Here is a 27,055-nt window from a genome sequence, read left to right as displayed (position 1 = left end):
AAGTCAGCTTTTGTGGGAATGCAAAACTCATATTACAAACCCCCCCAACCACAAACTCTAACACGTATTTTCACTTCCTGCCCGTTAGGGGATGTCCCCACCGCTATACTCCCACAGGCATAGTCTCAGTTCCCCCGTCCTCTGCCGCCTGGTCCCGTGGGACATGTGGCCTTGCGTGGTATGCCGTGCCTCTCATTTCGAGGGGTCCTGTGAGTAACATTAAATTGTCCTTTCAGTGGTATTGGCCTCTCCATGTTGTCACTCAGTCACCTTTATAAATTAAACCTAAGCACAGTTCAACACTACACCCCAATGAAAATGTACAATCTGCAGAGATACTCAACAACATGGGTGAATCTCACAATTACAATGTTGCGTAAGGGAAGCCAGGCACACAGGACACAGACTTCCAGTATGACTCCATGTGTATAAAGGACAAAAGCAGGCAAAACTGATCAATGCTGTTAGAAGTTAGAATAGTGGTTACCCTCGGACAGGACACAAAGGAGCTCTGGGTGCCTGTTATACGGATGTGTCAGAACATTGATCAAGTGACACTCTTACGATATTTGCACTTTTCTGGAAGTCGACTGTACCAAATAAATAGTTTGCTTGTTTTTAAGTAAATTAAGTGGCAGAATAGAAGCTAAATCCAAGTCTGCTGACTGCCAACCCATAATTCATTCTATCCTGGTGCCATCTGAGAGCAAATGGATGAAGCAGAAATCACCATACAACAGTCCCCACGCAAGATGGACCCCCTGTGCCAGGCCCTCGATGCCTTTCCAGCTAATTTCACGTGATCCTCACAGCAGCCCTGTGACCAGGTGTTTCACCAATGGGGAGGGCCGGGTTAGGGAAGTGGGCCAAGGGTTCCAATGTCACAGGCTTGGAATGGATGGTGCTTGGGACTCAAACCAGGCAGGTCTGTCTACCCACCAAGGCTGGCCAGATCTGTCCCAGCTTTCAGCATTTGAGGGTTCCTTTCACAATATGGCCATTCTGACATTCCAGAAATAGTTTTTAAAAGTATTTTTCTTTAAATAGGCTTTTTTTGTTATGTTTAAATAGACATTTAAAACAAAACTTTGTGTCACTAAAGTGGAAGAGAAACGAGAGGCAACTATAAAAAAATACAATGAAAACAAAACGTAGCTAGAATCTCTCCAAGATGTGGCAGCGTGGGCAAGTCTCTCAGCCTGAGACTTCCTCTGCTGTCGCTAAAACCGAGGTCATCGTGTGAGCACGTGTCCAAAGGGCGCAGAGACTCCTCGAACCCAGTGGAGACTTTCTCCCTGATATAATCAAAGGTCTGGATGGGAATTGAGAAAGAGCCAGTGCACTCTGTGATTCAATGTTCTTCAAGTGTGTCCTTACACCTCTTAAAATCCTACATTTTGTGAAAATTCCTCCGTCCTGGCATGGAGCACTGCCTCCGACTCATTCACATCCACTGACCTGAATAGGAAATTGGCAGATACTGTTTGTGGAATGAATGAAGGTCAACTGGTTTGCCCAATGACACCACACGAGTACAGTAGCTGGTCCCCATTGCGTATGAGGTATGCCTGCCTGCCCGCTCCGTGCTTTCTCCATCTTCCTACGGAAGCAGCGGCATCCATAATCCTAAGGAAAGGGGCCATTGTTGGATATTTACTCCACACCAAGCACCGTCCTGAGCCCTTTAATTATATGTTGCTGAATCTTCACAGCAGTCCCGAGATGTAGATCTTATTATCCCATTTTACAGATAGAAAACTGAATCTTAAGGAGCCATGCCTGCCTAAGGTCACACAACAGATAAAATGCGACCTCGGTCTGTCTGTCCCTGAAGCCTGTGCCCTTTACTTCCAGCAGAACGAAGGCCTCCTACGAGGTCATGGCTGCCACTGTGCCCTTCCCTTTGCTGGGTTCCTGCAGAGGAGGAAGAACAACTTCTTGGTCCTCAGCTGTCTTGTCCTGACGAGGGCTGACTTGCAGAGTGTGCTGGAGGCAGGCCACACAGGCTCTGGGCCAGCCGTGGGCAAACTACGGTCCGCAGGCCGGATCCGGCCCGTTTGAAATGAATAAAAAAAACTAAAAAAAAAAAAAAAGACCGTACCCTTTTATGTAATGATGTTTACTTTGAATGTATATTAGTTCACACAAACACTCCATCCATGCTTTTGTTCTGGCCCTCCGGTCCAGTTTAAGAACCCATTGTGGCCCTCGAGTCAAAAAGTTTGCCCACCCCTGGTCTGGGCCCTTGTTCTCATCTCCCCAACTCCATGTTCAGTGATGTCCCCTTGATGGCAGCCGTGGTGGGGGTGTTAGCACCAGAGAAATCAGCAAATGTGCTAAGTCAGGATTTTGTTTTCTTGGAGAGTGGGTTGTTCATCCTTTACCGATATACCATTGGTTGACTCTTTTGTTTTGTTTTGTTTTCTCTAGGCCAGTAATAGCCAAGCTTACATGAGAATCACCGGGAAGGCTTGTTGAGACACAGACTCCTGGGCCCTACCTCCAGATTCCTAATTGGGCAGATCTAGGTGGGCTGGAATTTGCATTTCTTAAAAAATATATATATATATATATATATATATATATATATATATATATATATATATATATATATATATATATATATATTGATTTCAGAGAGGAAGGGAGAGGGAGAGAGAGATAGAAACATCAATGATAAAAAAAGAAAAAGAAACATCAATGATGAGAGAGAATCATTGATTGGCTGCCTCCTGCACATCCTGCTGGGGATCTAGCCCCAACCCGGCAGGTACCCCTGACCAGAATCAAACCTGGGACCCTTCAGTCCACAGGCTGATGCTCTATCCACTGAGCCAAACCAGCGAGGGCTCCTTTTTTTAAAATTTAAATTTTATTTTTCAATTACATTCAAAATTATTTTGTACTAGAGGCCTGATGCACAAAATTTGTGCAAGAGTAGGTCTTCGCAGCCCCGGCTGCCTCTCGGCCCTGTGCCCCCCTATCCCCCCCCGCCCACTGGTAACTGGTCATTCTGGAAGGTCGTTCCGCCATCTGGTCTAATTAGCATATTAGCTCTTTATTATATAGGATGAGTTTCAGGTTTATAGCATAGTGGTTGGACAATCATATACTTTACAGATTGAACCCCTGATATTAGAATTTGCATTTCTAACCAATGCCCAGGTGATGTTGATGCTGTTGAGAGCCACTGCTCTAGGAGAGCCACGGAATCACAGAATTTGGGATCTAGAAGGACAAATGGTCCAGATGTTCCCGATTAGCAGCCTGGAATTCGGCCCACACAATTTTTCTAATGATTTTGAATCTTTTGCTAATGCTTAGGAGAGTGTCTACCGTTTTCCTACATTCACTTATTTAATCCTCTAAACCACATGGTTCCTGGCCTCAGGCAGCCTCCAACAATCCTATAAGGGGAGGTATTGTCATTATCTTCATTTAAAACCAGGTGACCAAAGCTCAGAGAAGTTAGGGAGCGTGCCCAGCCTGTAAGAGGTCAAGACCAGTCTGACTCCACGGCAAGTCTTCACATCACCTACACCATCAAAGGTTGAAACATGGACTCACTCAACTGGCTTGGGCCTGGTTGTCCTGCTCCGTCTGTTTGGGGGGTGGGGGGGACCTCGGGGCTATCTGCCTTGGCCTTGCACCCAAGCTGCCCGCTTTGGGAAAAATAACCTGAAGAGGTGATGACTCCACACAAGTTAGGGGCTCGGAAGAATTTCTGAAGAAGTTGGCCAACAAATGCTCATGGAGGCCGGCTTAGTGCCTGGCCCTGAATGCATGCACCTCGGCTAATGGCTCTGGGCACACTGCTTCCTGAGTCAGGTGCCGGTATGAAGGGAATAAGTCAAGTGACTCACAGGGGATCCTTGGCCCAGTTTATCTTATGCATCATCAGCCCGATGTAGGCGATCCCTCCGAGCAGGCCCGGCAAGCCAAAGGTGTAGTGCACGCCGCACGTGTCGTGGATCCCCAGCACGCGGTTAAAACACACCTGGGGACAGACAGCATTGTCAGTAGATCTGCATGTGAGACTGACATTCCCTACGACTCTTAACACCCGGGCCACCCAAAGGGATGGGCTTTAGAGCTCACGTAAGAAGCACTTCTCAACCTGACCGGTTTGGCTCAGTGGCTAGAGCGTCGGCCTGCGGACTGAAAGGTCCCAGGTTTGATTCCGGTCAAGGGCATGGACCTTGGTTGTGGGCACATCCCCAGTAGGAGGTGTGCAAAAGGCAGCTGATCGATGTTTCTGTCTCATCAGTGTTTCTAATTCTCTATCCCTCTCCTTCTTCCCCGTAAAAAATCAATAAAATATATTTTTTAAAAAGAAGCACTTCTCAGACTTGCACGTGGGCTCGCATTACCTGGGGAGCCTGGTCAACCACACGGTTGGATTTGGAAGGTCTGGGGCCTGAGATTCTGCATTTCTAACAGAGTCCCAGGGAATGCCAGTGCTGCTGGTCCACTGACTGCCCTTTGAGAAGCAAGGATCTAACCCAGGCACTACTCACATTTTGGGCTCTAATTCTGTGTTGTGAGTGTGCTGTCCTGTGCAACGTAGGATGCTTAGCAGCATCCTTGGCCTGTACCCTTTAGACGCCAGTAGCACCCCCAACCCAGTGTGTCAACCAAGGATGTCTCCAAATATCATCACATGTCCCAGGGAGGTGATCGAGACCTACTGGTCTGGCCCAAAGACAAATGCCATCCAAAGACAAATGGCTGATTAGAATAAAAGTCAGAAGAAAAGGATGTGACCACACCCTCAGACTCCCATTCAAATGCTCCTCCACCTCAACACTTAGCCTCCCAGATGGCCATCAGCCAACAGATACGGCTACAACTGAGAATTTGTTCAGGCTGCTTTCTCCTTAGATTCCCCATTGTCTGCAGAATAAAACCCCAGACTCCTCAACCTGGTCAGGAGATATACCTGAGCACCAGCCATCTCTCAAGACTCTGGTCCCACCGCACTCCTAGGTGAACCCAACGCTTCAGTCAAGAGAACATCTGTCTGTTTCCTGGCTGGGCCACCTGCCCTTCTCCCTGTTGAGCCTCTGAGCACACTGCTCCTCTGCCTGGAACACACTTCCCACTTCTCCGCCTGGCTAATCTTAGTTACTTGTCAGTGCTCAGCGGAGACAACCTCTGCTCTGGGAAGCATTTCCTGACACGTCTCAGGCTGGCGTGGATGTGCCCTGGAGCAGCCATCGCACTGAGCGGTCTTGTTTGTCCATTTTCTTCTCTGCGTTACAGCTTGGGAAGCAGGATAAATGTGAAGACATAGGTGATGAGTGAATGAATAAGTGAATGAGTGAATGAATGAGTGAGTGAATCATCCTTGAATTGTTCCCCCAGTGATAGAGTCAAGGAAATTGAAGCACAGGTAGAGTGATGGACTCTAAGACGGATGATAACTTACACATTTTAAAATACGGTTTTAAAATTTGATTTTTAGAGAGAGAGGAAGGGAGAGGAATAGAGAGAAACATAGATGCAAAATGAACGTCATCAATCTGTTGCCTCCTGCAGGCCCCCTACTGGGCTCTGACCAGGAATTGGACCAGTGACCCCTTGGTTTCTGGCTAGACGCTCAACTGCTCAGCCACACCTGCTGGACAAAGTATGCTTTTTTTTTTTTTTTTCCTGTGTACTTCCTCCTTTCATCATAGGGCCTCCAAGCCAGAGGAGGTAAAAGACATCTGTTCCCATTCCAAAGATGAAAATCAGACTCGGCTCAAATCAAACTATTGGTAATTTCCTCCTTATCTGGAGTTGAAACTGCCTCCCTGAATATCCACTGTCAGTCAAATTCAGCTTCCTTCACCACCCAAAAGTATACTCCTTTATTCTCCACCAAGCCTTCAAAAGCCATGCCGATTTGTGGTTCCTAAATATTTCCTTTAGAAGTGTATCAATAACAAACTGGCTAGAATGAAGTATTCTGGTAGTATCTGTGCCTGTTGAATTTTGAAGGAAGAAAAGCCCATCCACTTAGAAGAACTAAACAATCAGAAGTGGGCATGCCCTGATGATGAGCCAGCATCTTTCTTCTAGGCACTGCCCTTCCCACCCCCATTCTCACGGTGTGCAGCATGCCCACCCCCACCCAGCCAAAGACGGGCACAGGATCCAAGCTAGACCAATGAGCTCCTTCTTCAAAGAACTTGGAATCAGGGCCAAGAGATGTTACCCAGCTGCTTTCTTGCAAAGAGATACGACACTCCACCATGTGGAGGAGCAGTAGGAGAACAGGAAGTCTCCAGAGTGAGAATAAAGCAGATATTCGGGAAAAACAAAGAAAGGAGATCAGGGACTTCTTGGGCTCCCCAAAACACTCCCATCCCCTGTGGACGAAAGGGGCCACACGCTGACCTGACAAGCTCAGGGGAGGCCTGCATAGCAGTTTTTCAGACTTAGAGACCTAAAGTAACCACAAAGGATGGTCTGAAATTAAACTTTAACTAAAGCAGTTATGGTGGGCAGTTACGTCCTAAGCCGATATCTTCACTGACAAGGTCAACCTTTACCGTAACTGAGCCTATCTGTCTTTTTGCATCTATGAGAACACACCCTTGAAATGTCTGGGTACCTTGTGACTTCCCTTTTCATGGAGCCCCTGGGGCACAGCCAGGTGTGCTGGGCCCAGGACAGATACCACAGATTCCTTCATTTATCATGTTACTTGCTCCTGCACCCACCTAAGTATGTGTCCATCATTTTACTTTTTATCCAATCTCAGGGGTTCCCTGCTTTGCTTTATCCCTCCTCCTTAGTCTATCACCAATGAATTTCATGTAACCCACCTACGTCCCTCCTTTGATTGAAATGTATAAATACAATTGTAACCCCGCCATTCTCCGGAGCACTATCTCAATTCGTTGAGGTTCTGCTTCCCGGCATATGTCGACAGTTTGGCTCAAATAAACTCACAAAAATTCTTTACAGGTTTCAATGATTTTTTACGTTAACACCCGATACCAGCCACTCCGGGGCTCCCAGGAGCATTTCTGTCCTTGGGTCCCATGACAACCCAGGGGCCCTTATAAAAACTTCCCCCAATGTCTGAGCAAGCTTGAGTGGGTTCTGCTACTTGCTCCCCAGATCCTAACACATGCACCATCCAGCCTGGGCGGGTCCTTCACCCCAAGCTTTTTTTTTTTTTTTTTAATATATTTTATTGATTTTTTACAGAGAGGAAGGGAGAGAGACAGAGAGCTAGAAACATCGATGAGAGAGAAACATCGATCAGCCGCCTCCTGCACATCTCCCACTGGGGATGTGCCCGCAACCAAGGTACATGCCCTTGACCGGAATCGAACCCGGGACCCTTCAGTCCGCAGGCCGACGCTCCATCCACTGAGCCAAACCGGTTTTGGCCACCCCAAGCTTTTAAACCGAGAGGGTGCCAACACCTGTCGGGTGCAGCCTCTGGCACCACCTGGTGGTCCGCCATGGCCCCAGGGTCCTCTGGCCCAAGACAAATGCCCAGCTCCTTACCGGCAGGCATTTGGCTCCCCCGATGGAGATCAGCCCAGCCACAAGGCCCAGCACCATGGCCAGCCAAGGAGAAGGGATCAGGTGGCACGAGGCACCCACAGCCACGCCTCCCGCCAGCACTGCGTTGTGGATATGAGTCTGCAAGGAAACAGCTTGTGGGTGAATGAAGTGAGACACAGAGAGGACACAGCATCCTCCCCAAGGTTCCTCAGCCAGCTGGTAGGCCCCACTGTCAGGTCCTCCCTCCTTCCGTGATCCTGAAACCATCCACTCCCCTGTTAAACTACTGGACTTCACCAATGGTCTCCTCTCCCCCCACTTCTCAGGCTCAGGGAACAGTCACCCTGATTGGGTGGCATTTAGAGAATCAGCTTGAAAGTCTAGTTTCTCGGCGTTCAGCCACCCTCACGCTCATTAGTGACGTGTCCTTGGGCACTTAACAGCTCAGTGCTTCAACTTTTCTACCAGGTAATGGGGTTTTGATTGTACCTGCTGAATGCAGGTTATTGTAAGAAATAAATGAGTTACCACATGTAAAAAGAAAAAAGCCCTTAGCCCCGTGCCTGGCATAGGACACGGGTAAATGCCCATTAAATATAAGCCATTATTATAGTTTTTATTATTTTTATTATTAGTATTTGCTCCTTGGCGCCTATGCCACTTGTATGGACCCAATAAGCTGAGTCCCGGATCACACCTCTGCTCTGTCCTTCATTCCTCTCAACTGGGCCTTGCCTCCTCTTACGCTTCTTCCCTCCCCCCCCCCCCCCTCCACTCTGACCAGGCCTAGGAGCTCGGCCCTCGGACCAGCTTTAGGGCTTCCCTGACCTGATGGCCAAACTTGCCTCCCTGGATGACCCCACCTTGCTGACCTAGAGTCCTTGTCACCATGGAGCTCACCTGTGGGGACACCTGCCTCCCCTTAGTACTGTTAGCCTGTCATCGTGGCCACATTCTCTCCACTCCAGGCCCCACTGCCTGTCTAGAATTTTCCCCACCACCTCTGGCCGGCTGACTCCATGCCCTGAGCATCACGGGAACTTGTTTTGTCTTTAGCTCTACGCTCCCACCATCTCCCCCACCCAAAACTCACACGATCTCCCAGCTCCATTGATAATAGCTGCTAATGTTTGCCCAGAACTTATTCCGCATGAAGGGTGTTACATACAACGTCGATGGCTTCACCAAGGCCATGTGGCTGGGTTAACCTACTTCTCTACTTCTGATTCTTATTCCAATCTCGACATTTCTTGGGTTAAGAGGAAAGGCTGACACATTCTATTCTAGTCTCCCCTCCCCTCCACCCCTCACTGACTCTTGCTCCTGGCGGCTGGCTTTAATAACTAGCAGGAAGGGGGGTCAACCCTGGGTCTGTTTGATGCCAGCGCTGCTGGACTAAATCCCTTCCCCTAGGAAGCCTTTGACCACTGCGCAGTCTCCTAAGTTCCAGTGCCCATTTTACAAGCTGCTGCTCCCCCTTGGGCCCCCTGACACAGCGGACGAGGCTCCCCCACCCAAACTTGAGGGCTGGGGCTGGGGCTGGGGGGCAGGGCGTGAACACGTGTGGGGGGCCTGGGAGACCCAAGTGCGGCCCAGGGGCAGCCCCCCTCCTCACCATGCTGATCTTCCCTTGGGGGTGAGTCAAGGCCGACAGGGAGATGGCGGTGACGGCGCTGACCGCAAGAGCATAGTAGGTGTTGAACACGCCTTTCTTCCTTTCCTGTGGCATGGTCAGCAGAGCAGAGTTGAAACTCGGCCAGAACATCCACAAGAAGAGGGTGCCTGGGGGCCAGAGAGGGTCAGTGGCCAGAACCAGAACTCCTGCTCCAGAGCCTGAGCCTCGGCGGACTTCAGGCGGGAGCAGCCCGGGGCAGGCAGATCTCAGCTTGATCACTCTCCAGCTCTGTGGCTTCAGGCAAGACACGCGTCCTTCCTGAAATCTCAGGTTGCTAGGGCCCGGCTAACATACTTCACAGGCCGCGAAGCCACGGCCCCGCGAGCTGAATCACCAAACCCCAGGCCTCCGGACCCCAGCGTGGGATGGCCAAATGCTTATCGTAAAAGTTAGCATGAGACTTGACAGTTTCCCCCAATGAGACCCCATGTACAGTTAGTGACACACATCAGTCGCTTTCATTCAGCCCTGTGGCCTGACACCCAGTCGCCTGCTGTGGAGTTCATCGTTTTCACCGCAGCTTGTCAAAATACACCGTTTTTACTTTTCAGTCCCTACCCTCTCCATGCCTCGACTTCAGGGCCCTTCACTTGTCCAATTCCCTCCTTTAAGTTGAGGCCAAACAGATTGGATAAACTTATTGAAACTCCAATGGAGGGAGTTCTCCTCTCCTTTGGATAAGAATGAAGAGAGGTACCCCGGAGGGGAAGGCTTCCCTCAAAGGTCTGAATTCATCCAACGCCACGTGGGGAGATGAGTCGTGGCGGAGGGCTTCAGACACCGGGGCAGGCTGGTGACAGAGATTTCCTGTGGAGTTTGGAGCCTCTTGCTCACCCAGGTACCAGATCTCCCCTCCGCCTCGCCCTTACCCAGCATGGCAAACAGGCTGGGGCTCGTCGTCCTCCGCTCTTTCTCCTCGGCTTCCTTGGGGAGAGGTCTTGAGAGGCACCAGGCCACGGTCAGCCCAAAGTAGGCCGCAAACACGTGGATGTACATCATGCTTAAGTGGTTGTCCGCCTGCAACCAACCCAGCGGGAGCAGTGAGTGTCGGCACCCTCTGCCCACGGGCGAACCCCCATGATCCTTGGAGAAAGATCTGAGCTTCACAGAGGAGGGGTGACTTGAAGTCATGAGACGGGTGTTTGAAAAGCTTATCCAGCCCAGCAGTTCCCTTTCAGAGGAGCCCTGTGAGTAGCTGAGTGTCTATTCCAGGGAGGTTGCTGGTTGGTCTTATCAGTAGCTTTTATTTTTATTTCATATATATGTATTTTAATTTATTGTCTAAAGTTTTACATATGTCTCTTTTTTTTTTTTTTTTACATATGTCTCTTTCCCCCCCAATTGACCCCCTCCCCCAACCATTCCCACCCCAGGCAAGCCCCCACCGCCCCAGTGTCTGTGGCCATGGGTTATGCTAATATGCATGCGTACAGTCCTTTGGTTGCTCTCTAACCGCCCCCTCCTCTGCCATTTGTGTCTGGATCTATTTTTGTTCATCAGATTATATCGACCATTATATCCCACATATGAGTGAGATCATGTGATATTTATCTTCTCTGACTGGCTTATTTCTCTTAGCATAATGCTCTCCAGTTCCATCCATGCTGTTGCAAATGGTAAAAGTTCCTTCTTTTTTATAGCAGTGTAGTATTCCATTGTGTAGATGTACCACTGTTTTTTAATTGACTCATCTGCTGATGGGCACTTAGGTTGTTTCCAAATCTTAGCCATTGTAAATTGTGCTGCTATGAACATAGGGGTGCATAGATCCTTTTTGATTGGTGTTTTTTTCTGGTTTCTTGGGATATAGTCCTAGAAGTGGGATTACTGGGTCAAATGCGAGTTCTGTTTTTAGGAAACTCCATACTGTCTTCCACGGTGGCTTAAAATATATTTTTATTCATTTCAGAGAGGAAGGGAGAGGGAGGGAGGGAGGGAGAGAAACATCAATGATGAGAGACAACTATTGATCGGCTGCCTCCTGCATGCCCTAAACTGGGGACTGAGCCCGTAACCCCAGTATGTGCCCTGACCAGGAATTGAACTGTGACCGCCTGGTTCATAGGTCGACACTCAACCACTAAACACTGGCTGGACTACCGGCAGCTTTTTAAATGCTTTTGGCCAGCCCTGGCTGGTGTGGCTCAGTTGGTTGGAGTGTACATCGGAAGGTCACAGGTTCGATTCCCAGTCAGGGTACATACCCAGTTGTGGGTTTGATCCCTAGCTGGGGGGTCTGGGGTGTGTGGGGGAGGCAACCGAATGTTTCTCTCTCACATTGATGTTTCTTTTCTCTCTCTCTCCCTCTCCCTTCCTTTCTCTAAAATCAATTTTAAAAAATATATCCCCAGGTGAGGATTAACATAAATAAATAAATAAATAAATAAATAAATAAATAAATAAATAAATATTCTTGGCCGAGGTCCACTAAGGTGGGGCCAGAAGCCACACGGCCATGCCCCCGCTGCTCCCTACTTCTCAGCAGAACTTCATGGAGTGATAAGTGCTGTAAACTTTGCAACATGAAATAGCCAGACTTCTCATCGCTGAACTGAAGTCCTTAGTAAATCCTAGATGTATGCTAATTTTGCTGTATCGATATCAAATTTAGTAATCCTTACTAACTCATTTAGTGGGCTACTCCTCAATCCTGTCAACTGTGCCTTAAAAAAATATCCAGAATTGGCGGAATTTTCACCACCATACCTCAGTGACCTCACTTTGGTTTAAGCCACCATCCCCGAAAACCAAAATGATTGAAATAACCTTCTTAACAAGTGATCAAAGCTAACGTCCTCAGTCATGAGACAAATGCCACCACCTTGCTGTGTGGTCTTGGGCGTCAGCTTTCTCATCTGTGACCACCCGACCACAGGGTCACAACTATCGCAGAAGAGCTGGGAGAACCGTCTGGCCTGGCCCCACCCTCACCAGTGGCCTCAGCCTGAGGCTTTGGACAGTTTCCCCAGTGAGGTCCCATGTCCAGTTAGTGACACACATCGGCTGGTTTGAAAGAAGACGCTGGCCATGCAGCTAGCTGGACCACAGCTGGGGGCGATGGGGGAATGGGAATGATCTTTTCATATGTCCCATAATTAGCTTGTGATTCCTACAGTGTCATATTTTGGAAGTGAAAGGCATTCATTTGCCATGTTTAAACATTTAGCATAGACCCCACTTTTGTCACCCCATTTGGGCCTGGCCGTATTATTTGAAATTCCAGAAGCCTCACCCAGTGGAGGCCCCCCTTTGCACCTCCTCGCCCGCCCTCACAGCACCATGACTCACAACGAGGAATTGCCGGCTGAGCATCCTCGTGGCACTAAAGGCGGTCACCTCCATCAGCACCATCAGCACCAGCTGCGCCAGGTTGGCCTTCCCCAGGATGGCACCCGCAGAGATCAGCACAGACATAGCACTCATGGTCGCCTGCTGAATCCTGGGGAGAGAGGGTGAGACGGGAGGACGAAGAAGGATGACTCTCATTCCTTCACTCGTTCGTTCACTCATCTAACAAACACTTGCTGAGGGTCTTCTTACTCTCCGCCTGGCACTGTTCAAGACACTCGGGACACAGTGGGAGCACAGAAGGCAAGATTTCCGCCCACATGGGGGCTGATGGGGCCCAGCCTGGGGTTTCCTTCGTCCCTTTCCCCCATCAGGGTGGCGTCTACACTCGGGGAGATTGGTCTCTCATCCACCCTGGGGGTGCTCGGCGGTTCTCCTAGGAATGTCACTGTGAGTTACAGGCCAAAGGTTCCCTCAGCTCCCTTCTGGGATCTGACCCCTGGGACTCTGCCCACGGCTTTTCTTCTGCCGTCATTGCGCCCAAACGCTCAATAGAGGGCGCTCTTCACCTGCCGCCCCAGCCTCTCCCTCTCCCAGGTAGTGGAGAAACACTGGGTCTGGAAGTAGGACAAGCCTGGCTTCCAGTCTCAGCCTTTCCACTGGAGCGGCTGTTTAACCTCACTGAGCCTGTTTCCCTGTCTGCGGGCTGAGAGTGATAATAGATCTCACGGTAGTACTGTGGGGCTTAGAAGGAATATTCGTGCACGTGTGTCTGGCACGGTGATGGCGCAAAGAACGAAGGAGGAGTAGAAGCCGGCATTCTTAGCGCTATTACTGATTTCTTCCTCCTCTTGACAAATGAGCAAGCTCAGTGTGAGGATTCAGGATAAAACAATTTTTGTTTTTGAGGAACTCACGATTCAGCTGGGGAGATAAGGCTGACTGACGTTATGAACCCTGATATAACGAGGCTAGAGAGGGAGACATTGAAGGGAAAGAACAGTATAGAGTGGACTCATCAAGGAGGGCTTCCTGGGGGCGGTGGCACTGACTACTAGAGCAATACATGGTGATTAAACCAACCCATCCTCCCTGGGCACCTTGCTGTGAGACACCCCCTTCCACCTGGGAGCTGATAATGATGATGCTACAACCAACATCACAACAATAATAATTTATTAAGCGTCATGTATAACAGGCTTGCAACTACATCACCTCATTTAAATTTTTTTCCAATTACAGTCGGCATTCAATATTATTTTATATTAGTTTCAGGTGTACGGCATAGTGATTAGACATTTATATAATTTATGAGGTGATCACCCCCTAATTCCAGCACCAACCTGGCACCATCCATAGTTATTACAACATTATTGACTATATTCCCTCTGCTGTATTTTACGTCCCCAAGAGTATATTGTAACTACCAATTTGTACTTATTAATCCTTTCACCTTTTTCACCCAGCCTCCCAACCCCCCTCCCATCGGCAGCCATTAGTTTGTTCTCTGTATCTATGAGCCTGTTTCTGTTTTATTTAGTTCTTTAGATTCCACATGTAAGTGAAATAATATGGTATTTATCTTTCTCTGTCTGACTTTTTTCCCTTAGCATAATATTCTATAGGTCCATCCATGTTTTTATAAATGGTAAGATTTCATTCTTTTTTATGGCCAAGTAATATTTCATTGTATATATGGACCACATTTTAATCTAGTTGTTTATTTATGGGCACTTGGGCTGCTTCCAATCTTGGCTATTGTAAATAATGCTGCCATGAACAGAGGGGTGCATACATATATCTTTTAAGATTAGTGTTTTGGATTTCTTCAAATGTATACTCGGAAGTGGAATTGCTGGGTCATAAGGTAGTTCTATTTTTAATTTTTTGAGGAAACTCCGTACTGTTTCCATAGTGGCTGTACCAATTTGCAGTCCCACTAACAATGCACCAGGATTCCCTTTCCTCCACATTTTCACCAACATTTGTTGTTTGTTGATTTAATGACAATAGCCATTCTGACAGGTGTGAGGTGATACCTTACTATGGCTTTAATTTTCATTTATCTGATGATTAGTGACGCTGTATCATTAATGAATATAATCTCCCCTTCAGTAGGTTGACTTTTCATTTTGTTGATAGTTTCCTTTGCTGTGCAAAACTTTAATTTGATGTAGTCCTACTTGTTTATTTTTTCTTTTGTTTTTCTTGCAAGGGGAGATATACCAGAAAAAAAAATATTCCTAAGAGTAATGTCAGAGATTTTACTACCTATGTTTTCTAGGATTTTTATGGTTTCAGGTCTTACATTTAAGTTTTCAATCCATTTTGAATTTATTCTTGTGTATGGTGGAAGAAGGTGGTCTAGTTTCTTTTCTTCTTCCTTTTTTTTTTTTTTTGGCACATATCTGTTCAATTTTCCCAATGCCATTTATTGAATAGACTGTCTTAACCCCATTGTATATTCTTGGCTCCTTTGATATATGTTAATTTAACATATAGGAGTGGATTTATTTCTGGCTCTCTATTCTGCTCCATTGATCTGTTTTTTATCCCAGTACAAAGCTGTTTTGATTACTATAACTTTGTAGTATAGTTTGATATCAGATAGCATGATACCTCCAACTTTGTTCTTTTTTCCCTCATGATTGCTGTGACTATTTGGGGTCTTTTGTGGTTCCATATAAATTTTAGGATTATTTGATCTAGTTCTGTGAAAAAATGTCATTGGTATTTTGTTAGGGATTGCATTGAATCTAGTGGTTGCTTTGGGTAGCATTTTAATGATGCATCATTTTAATGATGAGCATTTTAATGATGCAACATTTTAATGATGAACATTTTAATGATGCAAATTCTTCCTATCCATGAACACAAGATATGCTTCCACTTATTTATTTTGTCTTCAATTTCTTCAATATCTTATAATTTTCTGAGCACAGGTCTTTTACCTCCTTGGTTAAATTTATTCCTAGATATTTTATTTTATTTTTTGATGCAATTGTAAATGAGGTTTTCTTAATTTCTCTTTCTGATAGTTCTTTATTGGTGTATAAAAATGCTACCAATTTCTGGATATTAATTTTGTATCCTGCCACTTTATTGAATTTATTTATTAGTTCTAGTAGTTTTCTTTATATACAGTATCATGTCATCTGCAAATAATGACAACTTTACTTCTTTACAATTTGGATGCCTTTTTTTCTTTTTCTTGTCTGATTGCTGTGGCTAGGACTTCCTCATTTAAATTTTAATCCAAGTAACCCTCTGAAAATGGTGCTAGGGTACCACTCAGCCTCTCCATCTTACACAAGAGCACACTGAGGCTAGAAGGGGAGCCTTTTTTTGGCAATGACCACATGGCCAGTTAATGACTCACATGAGGTTCAAACCTAGTTGGCCTGATTCAAAGACTGTGCTCTGAAGTCTGGACACAGCTCCCCCAGTGCTTGCTGCCAATGTAGGGTCCCGCTTAAGGTCAAGGACTTCAGAGGGAAGGTCAGGGGGCAAAGGGCAAGGGGAGGCGTCTCTCAGGGACCAGGAATTATTTAGAATCCCTTACTATGTGAGGAAAACAAAGGACAAAGCTGACTAAGTCAGGGCTCTGCCCTGAAGGAACTGGTCATGGATGACTCAGGCTGAACCAACTCCCTGCCAAGTCAGGCTCCACAGCGCGGGTGAGGCTGAGGGAGAGGACCCATCGGGGAGGCCGGCCTGGGCGCCACGCACCAGCCCAGTCCAGCTGGAAAGGTCAGGAAGGAGCCCATTGTTCACATCTGTGATGCCAGGCTCACCAGGCGTCACAACTGGGGAGGATCCACTGGTCAGAGGCGGGGCAGGGAAGTTCACTCAGACTGTAAATGACCTCTTCTTGTCTTTCTAGGTTGAGTCAAGAACAAACAGGTCCCTGCGGGCAGGACCTCAAAGAAGGGAGCAGCCCAGAGATGCCGGTGGACTGAAACACGGGAGGCGGAAGGTTTGTGTGGCCTTATGCCCAGGCGGCAGGAACCCCAAGACCAGGGCCACCACTGTCAGAGCCCCCTAGAGTGCCCTGTGTTGCATCCCATGTGATTACTGGGGTGATTGAGTCCCCATGGGGGTTAGTGCTAAAACTTTCTAGATAGAAGAAAAAATGTGGAGAGTACTTTTTTTCAGGGCCAGTAGGGAGCTGACTATTCTATGTTTCATATCCTGACTACCTGGAGTGTGACAAAGCTAAAGCCATGTCACCACTTAGCTGTGTGACCCTACACAAGTGCCTTACCCTCTCTGAGCCTGTTTCCTTGCCTGTACACCAGGTTAGACCTCGACTAGAAGGCTTACACAAAATCGTGTTTGTCCGGTGCCTGGCTCATAGACAGATAGATGTTCCACAGCAGTGCTCAGAGGTTTAGCAGGGTCTTCGAGGGGAGGATGGAGTGGCCTTGAGAGGTGACCAGTTCCACAAGATGCCTAAAATGGTATTTACCATCATCTGGGCAGGACAGAGATTCGGAGTTCCATAAAACAAACAAAAATAATGCGTTTTAAGGAAAATTTTTACCTCGTTCCTCCTGTCAAGTGCTAATATCATTTTTAAAAAGTGTATAGCTCAATATATTAGTATATACCTGTGTGTACCCATTACTCAAGATAACAGAAATAACATTTACTGTACCCTATAAGGCTCTTTGTGCTCCTTCCTAATCAGTAACTACCACCTTCCCTGGGCAACCATTATTCTGACTTCTAGTAACACGGGTTAATTTTTCTGGTTCTTAGAATTTCATAAAAATGCATCTAAATTGGTCAAAACTGATTTATAGAAAGTAAAGCTATGGCTATGTCTTGTTGATCAGCATTTAAGGACTGAGAATACTTCTTTCTTTCCAAGAGACTCTCTTGCTGAGTGTGACGTTTCTATTTCTTTTTGTCTTAACTCTATTCATTTCTATTTGAATCCTTATTAACTGGGTAACTTTCCAAAATTACACCCAATAATGAAGAAAAGACTTAGGGATCTGAATTTGAATTTGAGATGAACAATGAGCAATTTGCTACTAGAAGTATGTCCTAGATATGGCATAGGTTTGATGCTAAGAAGAGAAGTAGACATCTGGCTTTTCTAGAATCCACCCTCACGGGCCCCATACCCTCCAGAACCCAAAAGGAATCCAGCAGCCATGGGGTTACCTGGACAGTTTGATGACCACTTTCCAAGAGGGGGGATGTTCCAGAAAGCCATCCAGCAGGACTGCCCACTGCACCCCGAGGGCCAGCGTGCAGAGGCTGAAGGCCACGCTGCTCCAGCCGTATCTCCACAAAGACGAGGTGAGGAAGCCCAAGCCGAGGGCCGCCATGACCATAACATCCTGGAGGACCGCTGAGGGAGGCGATGCCGAGGAGGAGGAAGAGAAGCAGACGAGAGAGAGCAGTGATTTCCAGCCCTTTTCATCACAGGGCACCCAGGAACTAATCACCAAAATTCTGCAGCACATCAAAAAATACATTCTATTTTTTTGCCGATCTGACAAAAACGGTGTAATTTTGATTCGTTCACACCAGAGGGCTATTGTTGTGTTGGCTGTTGTCATTTTAAGAAATATGTATTTTTATGGATTTTAGAGAGGAAGGGAGAGAGAGAGATTGAAACATCCATGATGAGAGAGAATCATTGATTAACTGCCTCCTGCACGCCCCCCATTAGGGATTGAGTCTGCAACCTGGGCATATGCCCTGACCCGTATTCGAACCGTGACCTTCTGGTTCATAGGTTGATGCTCAACCAGCGAGTCACACCAGCCTGGCATGTTGTCATTTTTTTAAATTTGGCAATCTAAGGGGAAAGAGGTCAGTGCCCCTGACTCAATAGTCAGGTATTGCAAGCTTTAAAAATTCTTGTGGCGCCCGGCCGATGTGTCTCAGTGGTTGAGCATCGACCTATGAACCAGGAGGTCACGGTTCAATTCCCAGTCAGGGCTGCTCTCGTTGCCACCTCGATCCCTAGCAGGAGGCAACCGATCCATGATTCTCTCATCATCGATGTTCCTCTCTCTCTCCTTCTCTCTTCCTCTCTGAAATCAATAAAAATATATTTTAAAAAATTATTGTGGCACACAGGTTCAAAATCGCTGAGGTAGAGGGTTGCATGAAATTAGAGTTTTACAGAATGGCAGCTGGAAGTGATGTTAAAGGTCATTTGAGAGTGCTTGGTCAAGTTACTTCACCTCTTTGAGCCTCAGTTTTCTCATCTGAATAATGGGGATAGTACATGCATGCCATGCAGGGTTGAGGGAAGGATTAGATGAGCTAAGCTGGTTAAGCATAAAGTCAGAGCTTGCTTGGCCCATTTGTGAGCGCTCAGGAAATGTAGCAACTATTGCTATTATTAAGCATAATGATATGAGCAAGTGTAGAGCCTCAGGACCAGTACTTGGCACATACTAGTAGCTGACACTCAGGAAAGGTAATTATTGCTGCTATTGAGGACCCAGTTCAACCTCCTGATCTCAGCACAAGAAAATAAGGCCCAGGAGCCAGTGGCTTGGCTCAGATCATGCAGAAAAGAGGGAAGAGAAGCTCACCAGCGGGGCCCAACATTGTTTTAAGCATTTTACACAGACTATCTGGTTTAGTTCTCACAACGACCCACAAGGTGGGTGCTATTCTTAGGATAATTTTACAGATAGGAAAACTGAGGCACAGAGGAGTTAAGACACTGGCCACAGCCCGGCCTGTGTGGCTCAGTGGTTGAGTGTCAACCTTTGATCCAGGAGGTCACGGTGCGATTCCCGGTCAGAGCACAGGCCCAGGTTGTGGGCTTGATCCCCAGTGTGGGGCAAGCAGGAGGCAGCTGATCAATGACTCTCTTTCATCATTGATGTGCCTATCTCTTGCTCCCTCTCCCTTCCTCTCTGAAATCAATAATATATTTTTTTAAAAAGAAACTTGCCTCTCAGCTGGTAGAGCCAGAATGTATACCTAGAGGACCAGCTTTGAAGCCTGTGCCTTTAACTAAAACACTATCTTCCCTTTAGTTTTGTCATCTGTTAAATGGGAAAAATACTCATACCACCTTTGTCAGGCCGCCAGAATCCAGTGGTATAGTGCACAGAATCACTCTGAACAGGAAAGACTATTTTATCAACAAACACCCACTGCTTTTACACGTGTGTAAATGCCTGGAGAGAGATCTTGAAGGAAACCACCCCCCACTCCCACCCCCTGCCCATGGAGGTTATCTCTGGTTTGGGAGAGTTTTACTTTTAAAGATTATAAACAACTTTAAAAAAAGCAAAAGAAAAAAAGCATGGCTTTGAGTTTAGACAGTTCTATTTGACTCCAGCTCTATCATTCCCTTTAGGTAAACCATATTAAACTGCCAATATTTGGCCATTTTTGATGTATAAAAATAGCAGTTTACGTGTTTCAACTTCATAGTCATGTGGCCTTGTAGGTTGCTTACTTCCCTCATCAGCTGAATATTGGCAAAGTGCTTGGCACACTGCCTGGCACATGGAGAACACTCATAACCAGAACTCTCCAAAGCCTCAAAAAGCCCCTTCAATTTACATTTAAATTCACTTTCATTGCAGAAAACACACCTAGGGTCTTGCACATGGGGCTTGGGTGGGTGATGATGTTCCCAGATCCATCTGACAGCACTGGGATGTAGGAGACCCCTGAGGCCCACCATGGAATCCGGGGACGTGGGGAATGGGTGAGAAGTGGGCATTCAGGAGGATTCAACGTCCTGCACCTTCTTCTCTGACATGACGGAGGGGTGCAGGCAATGTCTCATTCTCCTGTATGCATCCCCTTAGAAATGGGGGTGGGATGGAGGTGGGAGGGGGGCATTTTGGAGAGGGGTTCATCCTGGGATTGTTCAGATTCCTTCAGAAGCCACGCAGAAAACCATGTGTGGGAAGGGTGCAATGCCTACTTGGGAGTGGTGAGGCCTGTAGCCAACTGGGCACTGCACACCCCACTGTAGATATTCAAATTCAATCTTTTATTAAACACTGCTGTTAAAAAACCATACCTGCCATTTGCAGCAACACTATATGCATAGGGTTCAGACTTATTGAAGATTTCATGAATAGGGAGACCCTTCAATTTCCTCCCATTCTATATAATAAAAGGCTAATATGCAAATTGTCCCCTTGGGAGTTTGACCTACCTGGAGTTCGGCTGCTCGCTATGATGTGCGGTGACCACCAGGGGGCGGCACAGAATGAAGGAAGGCCCTGGCCACCAGCAGGGGCAAGGAAGCCCCTGATCAGCTCTGATCCCCATCCTGGCCTAGGGACCCTCCCCATGCACGAATTTCGTGCACCAGGCCTCTAGTTTTATAGAAAGAGACCAGGGAAAGCCTGTGACTTCCCCAAGGCACACAGCATGCCAGCAGGTACGGTGCCCTTCCACAGGCTAGGCCATCTCTTGTTCCTGTTTGCCCTCACCTCCCTAAGGGACCTTAGTAAGCCCCTTGCCCGCTTTGGGCCTCAGTTTCCCTATCTGTAATACCTGGGAGTTGGACTTGATATTCTCTAAAGACCTCACTGCTCTGGGATATTCAGAGGAGGGGATCAGTATGGAGGCACACGGGGTGGGGGGAGGAGGGTAACCAGGATTAGGGCAGAGGTGGGGCCCTAAATGTGAGAAAGATCTTGGGTGGGGGCTTCATCAGGCATAGCAGCCACCGCTGCTGGGTACAGGAGCTCCGCCCCCCCCATGGCCCCACACTGTCCCTGAGGGGAGGTGTGCTTCAGCCAGGGGGATGGGATTGGGGTGGCAGTTTCTGGGAGCTGTTGACAGAGCCCATTCACCCCATACTGGTCAGTAAATAACATGATTTCAGGCCCCCTCTTTCCTCACCCCCTGCTTCCTCCCCCTTCCTCTCCCAGGGCACTAGGCCCACACCTGCTCCTCCCACATCTCACTGCCTGGACCCCCCTTCAAGGCTGGGTCCCAGCTCCAGGTGTCCTCATTGGCGTCAGCCTCCACCTCTCAGAGCCTGTGCTGCACCTGCACCAGCCGCTGGTCTGATAAGCTAGTGACTCTAAGGTGTTCCTGGCTGATAAGGAATTTATGTGCTCCAGGGGCCCCAGTGACTGGGCGCCCGAGGGGAATTTCACCATCTAAGGCAGGCCTTCCGCAGATGTTTACAGAAGTCCCAGGAGCCTGAGATGAGGCAATAATTACTATCGTGGTAACAGCAGGCACATACACGGCGCCCTCCACAGACCAGCTTCTGTTCCAAGCGCCTGACAGCCTTAACTGGCAACAACCTCACACAGTAGGTATTACATATTATCATCCCCATTTTACAGATGGGGAAAGGGAGGCACAGAGATGCCAAGGTCACACAGCTAGCAAACAGTGGTGGGAGATCTGAATCCCGACTATCCGGGCATAATCACTACACCATCCTGCCTCACCATATAGTGTATGAAGTGTAATGGTGAAGAGTGTGGGCCTCTGAGTAAGGTTGTTCAAGTTCACAGCTTGGCTCTGCCTCTGTGTCCCAGCCTTCTAATCCGTAAAATGGGTATGAAAACAATGGTGCCTGATCCGAGGATTGCTGTGAATACTGGACTTTCTGGTTAGCATTGGAAATCACTCCACTTAGCACTGGATGCATGGTAAATACTAGTACGTATTATCCCATGCCTGCCACTGGTTAGCTGTGTGACTTTGGGTAAGGCTGTACCCCCCAACCCCCCCTTGGGCCTGGATGCCCCAGGGATCCTGGCTCTGGGTTCCCACCCACCCTTGCCTCTCCTTCTGGCCTGTCGATACTACGGCCGCACCATCAGCTCTGATGCCAGGACCTCCTTCTGCCTCAGACTGTGGGCTTGACCTCCACACTGTGTTCTCCACTGCTGATTGGGAAGATTGTTGCGGCCCCGACTGGGACCATCCATGGAGCCGCGTGCTGCCTTCCCCTCCCCACAGACTCTATCCCACCCTCATCCCTGCAGCAGAGAAAAAGAGATTTCCCAACCAGAGGAGCAGCCAAAGCTAAGATGTGGAAGGTACCAGGATTTGGGGGTGTTCCCGTGTCACTGGCAAAGCCCTCTTGTCTTTCAGTAGCTCTTCCTCCTGCTTCTGAGGAGTACAGGGGGAGGACCTGGGTGGTAGTCACAGTGCAGGGCCCAGGCTGCACCCCCACCCCCGCCCCCAATTTGGCAGTCTTAGAGCAGGCTCTGTGTGACAGATTGTTACAGTAATGCCTCCAATGAATCATGCCTTTTAATGTAGATCCCTCCCAACCTGGGTTGGGCCTTGCGATTTGCTTTGGCAAATGAGACATTAGTAAACATGATACAAGCAGAGTCTTGAAAAGTTCCTGCACATTGGGGCTTGCCCTCTGTTACTGCAGTAACTCTTCTGTTGCCATGTGAAGAATTCCGGGCTCGTCTGCTGGCAGCACACGGGCTAGCTGCCAACTAGCTAGCTATCTGACATGTGAATGAGGCCATCTGAGGCTATCTGCCCAGGTAATCCTCCAGGCTGGAGTTACATGAGTGGCCTCAGGTGAAACCAGCAGAAGAACCTCATTGCTGAGCACAGCCCCAGGTGCTCAACCATAGGCTCATGATCATGAGCAAATTAAATGGTTGCTATTTTAAGCCACTAAGTTTGGGAGTGGTTTGTTCTGCAGCAACAGATAACTGATACACTCTGCCTTTCTTAATTATCTCATAGGCACCGCAGCCCCAAGCCTAAAATGAACATAACCTTATCCATTTGCCCCACAATCTGCCCTTCCCTTTGCTTGTCATCTCAGGAACTAGCACCTTCATCTGCCAAACCACACATCTAAAGCCATCTTTGACAACTCCATTTTCACCAAGTGCAGCTGATTTTACCTCCTAAATATCTCTCAGATCTGACTCTGCTTCTCCTTCTCTCCCCTTGCCCATCGGCCTCATCACAGGTTACCCAGACCCGTTGTCATCAGAGTAGGGGACACACCTCAGGAGATGCTCCAGAGAGGCTCAGACAACCCATAGAGGCCGGAGGAAGATATTAGCACCTCCAGTTTTACTTAATTTTATTTATTTATTAGTTAGTTAGTTAGTTAGTTAGTTAATCCTCACCTGAGGATATTTTTTCCTTTTTTATTTTATTTTTTAGAAAGAGTGGAAAGGGGAAGGGAGGGTGGGAGAGAGAGAGAGAAAACTTTCGTATGAGCGAGGAACATTGGTTGCCCCCACCAGGACTGAGATTGAACGTGCAATACACACAGTGATTCCTGCTGTGCTCTCCGCCTTCCATTTTCACATGATTAACTCCTGCTGAGCCTCCCGACCTGGCTGGGTAGTCATCTGCCCCCTTGGCTGTGGGCCCTCCTCTGTGCGTCTATATAAAGTAGGTGTCTGAGGACACTGTATATCCACGTTAGCAGCACAGCATAGGGGTGAAGACCCTGGAGCCATTCAATGGAGCTGGAACACCGGCCCCAATGCCTACTGGTTATATGAGAAGTGACTCCACCCACTATAAAATGGGGTCATGAAGAATAATGGCTAAGTGCATGCAAACTAAAACCTAGCTGCCCAAATTGAAATGTGCTGTGCTATTGCTAGCTGAGTGACCTTGGGCAAATGACTTAATGTCCATAAGAAAAACAGAGATCGTGAGAGTGCCTATCTCCTGGGGTTATTGTGAGGGTTCAGTGAAAGCATTTAGAATAGTGGCTGGTATATAGTAAGAGCTCAATAAATACCAGCTCTAACCAGCATGTGCCTGGATCCCACACTGGTTGTAATAGAGGGATGAATGAATGAATGAATGAATGAATGCATGCATTGAATTACACTGTTTTGGACTGAGAAGAATTAAAGTAAATGGAAATGAATTAGAACTGTGCCCAGGCCTCGTTTGCCTGTAAGGGCCCCCTGTGCCAGCCCATTAAGTGGTGTAGGGGCTTCCCTCTCTAAGTCATCTCTTTGTCCTACTTTCTTTGTACTCCACTGCTGGGGGCCTAGGAGTACCTTCCGTCTGCTTCCAGTGAACTAGTCATTTGACATCACTGAGGAACAAGCAAGGACTCGACCAGACTCAAGGGTCAGCTTTGTCTCAGGAACCTCACAAGGAGGTCTGTCCATTATCAGGAGATGCTTGAAAACTCATCTCAATTTTTGTGAAAAACAAAAGCCACATCACGGTGGACATCTGTCTTGTGGACACCTGCGTTGCTCTCATCATCATCTGTAAATATTTTTAGCTGTATATAAAATAACAACCATCCTACACTCCCTTTCAGCCGTACCTTATGGCTTTGGATTTGCTCACAGAATGCAGACTTTTCAGCCTCAAAGTGAGAAGAGGGCTGGGGATGGAGAAGGGGCAATAGACTAAAGCTTCCAAAAGGTGGTTGATACAGAAATAAGCATGAGAGACCTCGAAAAGATAACAAAGCCCCCAAACCCCACAATGTGAAGTTCTGCTGCTAAGGAGAGAGAAGTTGGGGGAAGCAGAGAATGATGAAGACTACTTGTCAAAGGGAATTCTGGGAACACAGAAGAAGAGGCTCCTCACTCTGTCCTGAGAAATCAAGGCAGGCTTCCTAGAAGAGGTGATGCCTACATTGTTAGCTGCATCTTTGTGCAACCTGTGGAACAAGATCAGAGAATCCCTTTCCTTGGAGACTTGGTGGAAAGGACCATTCAGGCTCCCGGAGGACCACAGACCTCCTTTCCCCGCCCCTATTTGCCTGTGACCACCTCCCCTCTGGGCACTCACCTCCATGAGTCACCACAATCTTCGGATCCTTTGAGGAGCTGTCATAGTTGGCGAAAAAGAAGAAGATGACAATGAGAGCTGCCTCCAGTATTAAGGTCCACAGGGGCAGGCAGCACCGCATAGACCGTGGGTACTTAGAGCCCATCCTGGGTGCGTCTCTGTGCGTGGTTCTGCGGGCACCGGCATTACCCCTCGGTCCCCACACCCCTTTGAGGGAGTGATGGGGAGCCACCCGCCAAAAGCCTTATCTTGGGCTGCAAGGCTGGCTCTGCTGGCCTGTCTATGAAGTTAACATGGGAGCAGAGAAACTATGACAGGGAGGGGGAGGAAATGCATGTATTCCAACATTCATTCATTTATTTATTCACTCAACAAGTAGTTGCTGCATTCCTACTAAGGGCAGACGATGTGCTCAGTTTCAAAGGGGGCATTCATTCACTCGGCCCCCAACCATCAGAATCCTCCTTTGTTCGTTGCTTTACTTTATCCTCACCATAGTCCTGCAAGAAAGGCAGAGAATGGATCAACAATCCCGTTTTACAAATCAGGAAACTAAGGCTCAGAGGAGGCTTTAGATTGGCAAAATTGTACTTTAAAACTTCACCTAGGGCAGCAGTTCTCAACCTGTGGGTCGCGACCCCTTTGGGGGTCAAACGACCCTTTCACAGGGGTTGCCTAAGACCATCGGAAAACACATATTGAATATATAATTACATATTGTTTTTGTGATTAATCACTATGCTTTAATTATGTTCAATTTGTAACAATGAAAATACATCCCGCATATCAGATATTTACATTACGATTCATAACAGTAGCAACATTACAGTTATGAAGTAGTAATGAAAATAATTTTATGGTTGGAGGTCACCACAACATGAGGAACTGTATTAAAGGGTCGCGGCATTAGGAAGGTTGAGAACCATTGATCTAGGGCATCTAGTGAGCTCTTAATAAGAATGTATTAAACGAGAATGAATGAATAAATGAATGAAAGCAAGGAATAATACTAAGCCCTAGGGAGGATATAGATATGCCCCATGGAGAACTAACTCCTTAGAGTTACACAGATGAAGTTATTTATATTTGAATCTGTATTTAAATCTACTTATTTCTAAACTAGAGGCCTGCTGCACAGATTTGTGCACCGGTGGGGTCCCTTGGCCCTGCCTATGGCCTCTTAAAATGTGGGACCCCTTGGGGGATGTCAGAGGTCCAGTGCACAGATTTGGCCCAATCCCCACAGGCCAGGCCAAGGGGCCTCTAGTATGCATAAAAGATCTTTGGTTAATCTCTTCCAGCCCTCCCCCCTCTCCCCTTTCCTCTGAGATTCATCAGTCTGTTCCATGTTTCCATGCCTGTGCATTGAGCGTCTGCCCCCTGGTGGTCAGTGTGTGTCATAGCTACTGGTTGTTAGGCTTTTATATATATAGAGATCTTTTAAGGGTAGGTGGGAGAAAAGAAAGGAAATTTGGCCCAGTAAGAACCTGGTGGGAGACCTGGTCACTTCCTCACAGGGCAGCCTAGGAATCTGTAGGGGCATGAGCACTTAGAGGAAAGACACCAGCCTCAGCATCCCCATCCCACAGTGGTGGGCAGTCCCTGAACGGGATTTAGGCCAACTGATTTCTGATCCGACCCTGCAGCTAATTTCTCCCGTGACCCACATGCATGAGCCTAGCAGAAGGTCTGACATATACTAAGCATCAACAAAGGAGGGAGGGAGGAGGGAGGAAAAGGAAAGAATGACATAAGGAAAGAAGGAAGGAAGGAAGGTTACTCTTATTTTAGATGCTTTCGGGAGCTAACATTTACTAAGCGTTTACCATTGCTAGGCACTGATCTAGGTGCTTAACA

The 27,055-nt window shown here is 47.5% G+C and overlaps 1 protein-coding gene across 2 annotated transcripts in view; it reads right to left on the bottom strand.

The window, feature by feature from the left end:
* The window catches only part of LOC132231513 (RH-like protein), a 32,563-nt gene extending 7,177 nt beyond the window's left edge, over positions 1-25,386 (bottom strand). For both annotated transcript variants that reach the window (XM_059690763.1, XM_059690762.1), the window contains exons 1-7: positions 25,199-25,386; positions 17,642-17,831; positions 12,470-12,620; positions 10,051-10,198; positions 9,122-9,288; positions 7,507-7,644; positions 3,864-3,997 (exon numbers count right to left, since the gene is read on the bottom strand). In XM_059690763.1, the coding sequence (XP_059546746.1) occupies positions 3,864-3,997; positions 7,507-7,644; positions 9,122-9,288; positions 10,051-10,198; positions 12,470-12,620; positions 17,642-17,831; positions 25,199-25,343 (1,073 nt within the window). In that variant the 5' untranslated portion in view covers positions 25,344-25,386. The remainder of the gene's footprint in view (positions 1-3,863; positions 3,998-7,506; positions 7,645-9,121; positions 9,289-10,050; positions 10,199-12,469; positions 12,621-17,641; positions 17,832-25,198) is intronic.
* Between the last annotated feature and the right edge of the window lie 1,669 nt (positions 25,387-27,055).

Source organism: Myotis daubentonii, chromosome 3, assembly GCF_963259705.1.
Source record: "Myotis daubentonii chromosome 3, mMyoDau2.1, whole genome shotgun sequence".
NCBI lineage: Eukaryota > Metazoa > Chordata > Mammalia > Chiroptera > Vespertilionidae > Myotis > Myotis daubentonii.
This window is presented reverse-complemented; position numbering and strand designations above follow the sequence as displayed.